This window comes from Penaeus vannamei, chromosome 13 (assembly GCF_042767895.1).
Source record: "Penaeus vannamei isolate JL-2024 chromosome 13, ASM4276789v1, whole genome shotgun sequence".
NCBI classification, from domain to species: Eukaryota; Metazoa; Arthropoda; class Malacostraca; order Decapoda; family Penaeidae; genus Penaeus; species Penaeus vannamei.
The window spans coordinates 41925780-41935779 of record NC_091561.1 but is presented as its reverse complement, the minus strand read 5'-3'; the positions used below and the strand labels follow the sequence as shown (position 1 = coordinate 41935779).

At 36.2% G+C, this 10000-nt stretch overlaps 1 protein-coding gene across 1 annotated transcript in view; it reads right to left on the bottom strand.

Annotated features, from left to right (window-relative positions):
* Nucleotides 1–6968, bottom strand: part of LOC138863771 (proteoglycan 4-like) — an 8196-nt gene extending 1228 nt beyond the window's left edge. Inside the window, exon 1 of the mRNA XM_070128621.1 lies at nt 6830–6968. Coding sequence (XP_069984722.1) covers nt 6830–6968 — 139 coding nt within the window. The remainder of the gene's footprint in view (nt 1–6829) is intronic.
* Nucleotides 6969–10000: the final 3032 nt, after the last annotated feature.

The following is a 10000-nucleotide window of genomic DNA, read 5'->3' as shown; positions in this document are numbered from 1 at the left end:
ATCATTATCATCACCAACATCATCACCACCACCATCATCGCCATCACTAAAAAATGAAAATTAATCGTTTGAACTCTTGCAATCCGTTATTAATGACATTAAGTGCAATAAAGATAATCACGAACATAACAGCAACACAAGTAGATAAAATCCATATCAGAAAATATATCAGCAAAAATAAAAATAACTATTACAAAAGGATAATAATAACAATAATAATAATAATAATAATAATAATAATAATAATAATAATAATAATAATAATAATAATAGTAATAGTAATAATAATAATAACAATAATAATAATAATAATAATAATAATAATAATAATAATAATAATAACAATAATAATGATGATGATAATAATGATAATAATTCACATATTTACCGGGTTTTGGTAACTGCAACTCCTCAGTTCAGTTGATTAAATTACTATTTATAGCTCATCTCTTGCAGGTTTCTTCGCTGTTGCAGACGGGGTTGTTGCAACACAGTTCGCATAATTAAGTCGGCTTGTGATTTTCTCTACGTATAAAAAAACACCTAAGATGCTGCTATTGATATATGCATTGTTATGCTTCTATTAATATACTTATTATCCTTCTCATTATCCTCGTTGTTATTAGATACAAATATCCTCATTTACCATTATATTCGTAGAGATTTTTTTGTGGAGTTTATAATGCTAATTAATGTGGTTATTTATTTATTCTTTTTTGTCAAGTTAAAATTACATCATTGCTGTTGTTACGTCTCTCTTCAATGTGCTCTTCCACAGACCACATATAATCCCCATATTATCTTTCCCATTCTGTATAATCCTCCTTTATTACAATACCTCCTATTTTTATCCCATCAGACAGCGTACATACCAGTTCTCATTTACGATGGAAGATTGCATCTTTACTTTCTTTACTTTCTTTACTTTCTTTACTTTCTTTATTGTCAAATTCAGAACTCCTCCTCATCTCCCTCCTCGTTTTCAGTTTCACTTGGAATTTCTAAGGATTCCTGCATGGAATGGGAATTCTGAAGCCATATCAGTGCAATGACGGCCTCAGTGGAGCAAGCAACATGTCTGTTATTCGTGCATGAATGATGATGTTTTACAGGATATATATATATATATATATATATATATATATATATATATATATATATATATAGATAGATAGATAGATAGATAGATAGATAGATAGATAGATAGATAGACAGATAGACAGATAGATAGATAGATAGATAGATAGATAGATAGATAGATATAGATATAGATATAGATATAGATATAGATATAGATATAGATATAGATATATAGATATAGATATAATTTATCATTTTGTCACAGTAAGAGTTGAGAATGTAAGTGCAGTGCAATTCTATCTGTTATTACTAGTACTCTTACAGTCATTTTGTAGTTTAATCTGAATTAATACAAAGTAATTAAGGCTTTGTTGTTCGTTTGTTTTTCCCTGGCTATTAGTGACCTGTATTTCCAGCGAAAAAAATGTTTTTATTCATTATACATACACAAACACAAGGATACTTAGGTAAACGTAAAAATACATACATATATAAAGTGCGTGTGTGTACTAGATACATCATCATTATGGTCCTCCTATTCATTATTAGTAACAGTAGTAGGATTAGTTGTAGCAGTAGTAGTAGTAATAGTAGTAGTAGTAGTAGTAGTAGTAGTAGTAGTAGTAGTAGTAGTAATAGTAGTAGTAATAGTAGTAGTAGGATTAGTTGTAGCAGTAGTAGTAGTAATAGTAGTAGTAATAGTAGTTGTAATAGTAGTAGTAATAGTAGTAGTAATAGTAGTAGTAATAGTAGTAGTAATAGTAGTAGTAATAGTAGTTGTAATAGTAGTAGTAATAGTAGTAGTAATAGTAGTAGTAATAGTAGTAGTAATAGTAGTAGTAATAGTAGTAGTAATAGTAGTAGTAGTAGTAGTAGTAGTAGTAGTAGTAGTAGAAGTAGTAGTAGTAGTAGTAGTAGTAGTAGTAGTAGTAGTAGTAGTAGAAGTAGAAGAAGTAGTAGTAGTCATAGTAGTAGTAGTAGAAGTAGCAGTAATAGTAGTAGTGGTAGCAGTAATAGGAGTAGTACTACTACTGCTTCTGCTATAAAATTATTAATAACAATGAAAATTAATATGATAAAGGCACGAATATTGATAATAGTAGCAAGTAACAAAGAACAAAAATAAAAATAATTCTGGAAATAACAATAAAAGTATAATACCAACTCTAATGAAAATGATTAACTGTCAACGGATAATCGATTTTTTATATATAAATATGCCATAACTTATAACCTTCCCATCTCTATATGAACATATTAGCGTCTACACAGTTCAGAATAAAAATAAAATATCTGCTTCCTATGTCTTTGATAAAGCGTGTGTAACTAGTTCCAAACAGTACACACAAACATAATTCTCACATCACTTATTCATGTCAGATACATACAATTCTCTGAAAGGAGTGATATAATTAGTCTCATTTTTTTTTTTTTTTTTTTTTTTTTTTTATTATTAGCGAGAAGCGAAAAGGATGACGGATCAAAAGCTGATGTCTGAACGTGTCTAAAACTGGATATTGTGACGGTTCTCATCAACTCGGATTCCTTTATTGAATATCATCGTTATTGCAACGTTTTTAGTACTTCTTTGGGTGTATTTTGAGAAAAGCGTCTATAGCTCTTTCTTCATCGAGGTTCTTCAGTGTATTGCACCGTAACCTAAGTATATAAATTGTAGTGAAGTGTATCCTCTGGAATGTATTTTGGGATCAGTACAGGAATTGTTGTCTGGGTGATTATGCTGATGGCAGTGAGGACATAATAACCTCATTAATGGCTGTATTGGTATCAGTAGCAGCTAAAACAACTCTTCTAGTATTTATGTAACTCTCTAGTACTAAGTTGAAAAGAGTCCATTTACATTCATTTACGTTTGATGAATGTTGATGGCCACTTAAACAGAAAAATGTGAAACTGATTTTGTTGTATCGAGTACTGTAGTAACAATGAAGCTGTATTTTGTCGGACTCTTCTCCTAGGAGTTGCTGAGACAAATCTTTGTCAAAGTAAGAATAATGACAATTATATATTACAAAAGACGGAAAAATAGGAATGGATGATAATGATGTTATAGTGCTGCCTCTACTAAAGCGAAACAATTTAGCAGTTATCATAGCAAATATTATAAGAAAAGGCCAAAATATAATAGTGATAATAAGTTTGTCGCCAAAGTTGCACATGAAAACAACTCAGTTATTATACAATATTTCAGAAAAAATACAAATTATGTTAGTGATAACTGGAACAATAATGATGGTATCCATAGTGGACAGTCTTGTTATTTTCTTTATGGCGAATAGAGACGTCATAGTTATTATTAATGGTGTTGTTATTGATATTATATAATTTTATGGAATAGTCGTTACTAGTAGAGCAGTAGCAGTGGTAGAATTAATATTGGAGGTGGCATTAAAAGTAGTACTTATGGTGATGGTAGTAGAAATAGTAGTAGGAGTAGAAGTAATATTGGTAGTGGTATTAAAAGCAGTATTTATAGTGATGGAGGTAGAAATAATAATAGTAGTGGAAGTAGTGGAAGTAGAAATCGTAACATAACTATTACAACACAATGGTTAAAATCATGATATTGATGATAACAATAATGACTTGAGAGGATGGCAAATTCGGTATCTGTTGAATCAAATTATTACGACAAAGTATTGCACAATCGGAGGGGAAAAAGTCTGATTTCCCGGATGTGGTTGTGCAACGCTCTGCCCACTGCAACCCTTGTGGCAATATTCCACCTCCTTGCAAGGCGAGAGAAACCAAAATTTGCAATTCAACTGGAATGCCGTTGATTCCTCCTCTTGCTCTTTTGGCTTGATATATTTCTTTCTTTTCCTGCCTGTTATTTTTAAGTAATATTATTAATGTCGTTATAACAACCTCATTCTCATTAAATCCATTAACCTCTTCACTTCAGAGTATTATTGTCTCATGTTTTCGTTATCAGGAATATACTTATTATACGAACTCGTGTACTTTGGTATAGTCTTTGTTGCTGAAATAGACGAATAGCCTCTTTATTCGTTTCATGTTAGATGGTATATTTAATTTCTAATATTGCAATTTATGTCAGTGTTTTGAAGAACGTAAAACTTCATAAAAAACAAAACAGCTACTTTGCTCAATAACCAATTTATTTTAATCTATGAAATCCTATAAACCAGCTATATATATATATATATATATATATATATATATATATATATATATATAGAGAGAGAGAGAGAGAGAGAGAGAGAGACAGAGACAGAGAGAGAGACAGAGACAGAGAGAGAGACAGAGAGAGAGAGAGAGAGAGAGAGAGAGAGAGAGAGAGAGAGAGAGAGCGAGAGCGAGAGCGAGAGCGAGAGCGAGAGAGAGAGAGAGAGCAAGAGCGAGCGATAGAGAGAGAGTGAGAGTGAGAGAGAGAGAGATAGAGATAGAGAAAGACAAAGAGAAAGAGAGAAAAAAAGAAAGAAAGGAAGTATCCTACTCCCATAAGGATTGATTTAAGTTTCTGTTTGACCTTCGCTCTATTCTCTATCGCTACTCATCATAACAGAAAGAGAGAGACACTATATGGCCGGCCAAATCGTGCTAGAATGGCTGGATCGGAAACTCTGGATAACATTACAAACCCGTTAGTCTAAGCCAGGAATTTGCATACGCGAAATCCCAGAATGAAACTCATGTAAATCACAAAACCATTGAATGTGAACACAGGCTCTCTGGCTGTTTCTTTTCTCTGTCTCTTTTGTTTCTTTAACTTGATTGTTTTTTTCTTTCTATGGTTGTTTGTTTGTCTCTTTTATTGTTTGTCTGTCTGTGGTATTTTTTTATTTTTTATTTTTTTTAGATTGAAGTATAAATCTTTGTCTGTTTGTGTGTCTGTTTTTTTTTTCTGTTAGTCTCTATTTTTGATTCTCTCTCTCTTTCTCTGTTTTTTTCTCTCTCTCTCTCTCTCTCTCTCTCTCTCTGTCTCTCTCTCTCTCTCTCTCTCTCTTTCTCTCTCTCTCTCTCTCTCTCTCTCTCTCTCTCTCTCTCTCTCTCTCTCTCTCTCTCTCTCTCTCTCTCTCTCTCTCTCTCTCTCTCTCTCTCTCTCTCTCTCTCTCTCTCTCTCTCTCTCTCTCTCTCTCTCTCTCTCTATATATATATATATATATATATATATACATATATTTACACATATGTATGTATCTATACACACCCCCACGCCCCACACACACACACACATATACAAACAGACAGACAAACAAACAGACAGAGACAGCGAGGGAAAAGCAAGGAAGACCCCCTTCTGGGTTTAATAAGAAGAGAGTCCGGCCCGTGGTCACGCGCCCCTCGTCGACTGCCTCCCGTGGGAACCCTTGAGACGATTTCAGAGGGAATGGTGGGGAGTGAACCTGTGGCGGGTGTGGCTGGCAGTGTACGCTGGTCCTGGGAGATGGAGTGACAGGGAGAGAGAGAGAGAGGGTGGGTGGGAGGGAGAGGGTGGATTGGGTGGGAGGGGGAGGGTGGGGGTTGGGAGAGATGGTGGGAGGGAGGGAGAGGGTGGGTGGCGAGGAGAGGATGGGAAGGAGGGAGGGAGGGGAGAGGGGGAGGCGGTGGGAGGGAGAGAGAGAGAGGGAGAGGGAGAGAGGGTGGGAGGGAACGAGAGGGGGAGGGTGGGGGTGGGGGGAGGAAGGAGAGAGAGGGCGTGGGGAAGGAAGGAGGGGAGGGAGGAAGAGTGAGAGAGAGATGTGGGGGGAGTGGAGGAAGAGAGAGAGAGAGAGAGGGAGGAGGGGGAAAGAGAGGAGGGAGGGAGGAGAGAGAGAGAGAGAGAAGAGAGAGAGACAGACAATGAGAAAGAGAAAGAGAGACATAGAGAGAGAGCAGCCTTGCATTTCGAGTGGGTGTGGGCACTGTTGCTGCCGCGGGTAGGGGAGTGGAGTGGGAGTGGTTAGGGGATCTGGAGGTGGAGTGGCATTAGAATGGGGGATTGGGAAGGTGGAGTGGGATTTGGGTAAAGATTGGGAAGGGGTTGAAGGGGAGAAATGAGTGTGGGAAGAAGGAAGCGTGTGGCCCCCATTACGATGGTGTTATGTGTAATGTGTGTGTGTTTGTGTGTGGTAATGTGTATAAAGAAGGATAACAATGAAAATAATAATATAAATTATGATAATGATAATAATAATAGTAATAATGATAACAATAACAATAACAACATTTGTAACAACAGCAACAAAAACAACAAGAATAAACGTAATAATAATGATAATGACATTAATAATGATAATGATGATAATGATAATTATAATGATAATAATAATCACAATAAGAAAAACAATGAAATTAATAATAATAATAATGGTGATAATAATACTAATACTAATAATAATAATATCAGCTATAATGATGGTAATGAATATGACAAAAATGATAATAGTAATGACGATAACAATAATGATAATATTAGTAATAATTATAATAATAATAGCAATAGTTGTAATGATAATGGTAATAATGATCGTAATAATGATACAATAATAACAGTAATGATAATAATGATAAAATAATAACAATAATGATAATAATGATAGAATAATAACAGTAATAATAATAACAATAATAAAAGAACATGAAAATAACAATAATTATTATAACAATAATAATAACCATAATAATTACAGCAATGATAATATAAACAGCAACAACAACAAAAGCACCGATAACAACAACAACAACAACAAAATCACCAAAAAAAAATAATAATAATAAATACCGCCCCCGACTTCAAAGAAACGAAGAGAATCAAAGCCCATAAACTTCAAGCCTGTTTTCAAAAAGCCACAAAACATAGGAGGCGCGTGATGCGAACCAGTCACAGTCGACATATGGGGCCCCGGGGAACACATGCGCATAATTACATTTAGTCTCTCCTCTCCCTGGGGGATGAGAGAGTGGTTGTCACTCGCCTCCTCTGCTGTTCCTCTCTCGTTGAGGGGGGAGGGGAGGAGAGGGTGGGAGGGAAAGGGGGAGGGGGGGAGGCAAGGGGGAAGGGAAGGGGGGAGGGAGGAGGAGAGGGAAAGGGGGGTGAGGGTGGGAGGTAAGGGGCTTCCCCCCTTACCTGGGGAGGTGGGGAGGAAGAGGAGAGGGTGGGAGGGAAAGGTGGGAGGGAAGAGGAGAGAGTGGGAGGGAAAGAGGGAGGGAGAGGAGAGTGGGGGGAGGGAGAAGGAGAGAGGAGAGGGGAAGAGGGAGGGAGAGGAGAGGGTGGGAGGCCAAGGGGGAGGGAGGGATGAGAGGGTGGGAGGCAAGAGGGAAGGAGAGGAGAGGGGGGGAGGGAAAGAGAGAGGAGGGAGGAGGAGAAGGGGGAGGGAAAGGGGAGGGGGAGAGGAGGGGAGGTAAGGGGGAAGGAGAGGGCGGGAGGGAAAGAGGGAGGGAGGAGGAGAGGGGGGAAGGCAAGGGGAGGGAGGAGAGGAGAGGGTAGGAGGCTAATGGGGAGGGAAAGGGAGGGAGGCAAGGGAGAGGGAGAAGTATGAAGGAAAAGCATGTTTTTGTTAGTGGGTATTTGCTTGTGTGTGTGGATATTAGGGTACGGAGGATAAATATGTATTTGTTTGTGTGTATTTTTGACTAATCATTTTTTTCTATTATGTTGTTCCTGTGTTTAGGGTGAGGTAGAAATAAAGGGAAGACAAACATGTATGTATTTTGTTTGTGGATATATATATACACACACACAGTTAACGAATGTTTAGCTTAAAAGGTGAATGTAATTCGACTCAAAATCAACGCTAGTTAGAAATGGATACTGTTTGTCCTCTAGGGAAGGCTTCGAGTGTGCAACAAGTATGTTATACGAGCTGTGGATTGGAATTGAATTTCGTTTATGCCAATGAATGCATTTAGTGAAAGAGAGGGAAGGTGGGAGGGAGGGAGGGAGGGAAAGGGTAGGAGAGGGAGGGAGGGAGGGAGGGAAGGTGGGAGGGAAAGTGGAGGGAGGAGGGAGGGAAGGTGGGAGGGAGGGAGGGAGGGAGGGAAGGAGGGAAAGAGTAAGAGAGGGAGGGAGGGAAAGGGTAGGAGAGGGAGGGAAGGAGGGAGGGAGGGAAGGAGGGAAGGAAGGAAGAGTGAAAGAGAGAGAGAAAAATAATGAAAATGGTAGTTATAATCATGATTAAGATAATAAAGAGTGATAATAATAAAGATAGTAATAATAACAATGATAATAATAATAGTAATGGTAATAATGAAAACAATAGTAATAACAATAATAATAACAATAATAACAATAATAACATTCATAACAACAACAGGAAAACAACAAAATAATGCTAAATATTAAAAACAATGACAACAATGAAAAGAACAACAACAATGGCAATAATAATAATAATGTTGATAATAATAATAATGATGACAGAATTTCGTACAATAACAACAATTTTAATGATAATAGCAATAATAACAGTAGAAGTAATAATAACATTAGTAATACTAGTAATAATAATAAAAATTATGATAATACTAATAATACTCATACTAATAATGATAACAACATTAATAATAACCTTAATCAAGAAGGTCAAAGTAAGAAAGTGACTCTAGAATTTAGAAGTAAAATAAAGAACTATAGTCACTACATTGAAACATCCACACAGCATTTCCACAATCTGGTGGGTACTGTGCGATCAAGCAAGATGCCTAAGTACACGCGCAAGTTGTGTACTTTCCATTATTTGTCTTATACAACCGATGACTGAGGAGGTAAGGGAGAAAGGAATTTAAGATCGAGTTGTGATCTTAACAATTTTCTTATTCTTGCTACTAGGAACACTGTTACTGTTAATAATGATAATTCTTCTTCTTTCTTTTCTTTTCTTCTAATTCTACGTCTATTATCTAAGTTTATTTTGACTTTTTCTTCACCCTTTTTCGTTTCTTTTAACTGAAATTTCATATTTTGCTACTATCAATACTGCTACTACTACTACTAGTAATAATGATAATTCTTTTTCTTCTACTCCTACGTCTATTCCTACATTTATTTCTCATCTACTACTTCTTCCTCTTTTTCGTTTCTCCTTCGTGATGTAAACCTGTTATTCCCCCTTATACCGAGGGGGGAAATTGCTTAGCAATCTGAATAGAAATCCACACTTAGACGGATTAGCTACTGATACAGTGTGAGATCTTATGCGCAAAAGAGTTCAATGTTCTTTAAAAGACCTTGGAGTTCCTGGTTGTAAATCTACGGCCGGTTTGTCAAATTTTGCAAGTCCCAACCCGATAAATATTCGCACATAGACATGCATATACACAGAAATAAATGCATATCTCTATCTATCAGATATGTATACATGTATCTATCTATTCATACGGTAGATATGCATGTCTAGACGTAAATGTGCGTTTCAGAGTAAATACATGTTCGTGTACTGAATGTTCATTGCTTCTGGCCTCGCAAAATTTTAACTAACCGACCGTGAGTTACTCCTTATCAGGATATATAATCCTCTAAACACTAACTGAATATTGAGAATGCATTTCAGTATTTCAGGATGGACATTAGCAAGAATGAGAGAGGTCGGGATGCATTCTCTTAAAGTCTGGTTTGAAGGCATTTAAGTGTACCAATTCATTTATTTTTCCTTTCAGAAATAGGATTCAGTCCGGTTATAATATTTGTTTGGAGTTTTTATAAGCGAGAGAAGCTTCTTAAGCTGATTCGTCGGCTCGACTATGTACTTAAAATAGACTGAGGAAGATCATTCAACAAAAAAATGGAATTAGAGATATTACAGCAATATAGAAAAAAAAAAATATATGTCTCCCTGTTAGCAACGATGATGAATCGACTGTGAGAAATCTGGAAAACAGTCAGTCAGCAATTTTACGTCATTAAGAAGCTTGACTGATAGGTTCTCCTTCCTGTCAAAAATCCTAAAAAAAAAAA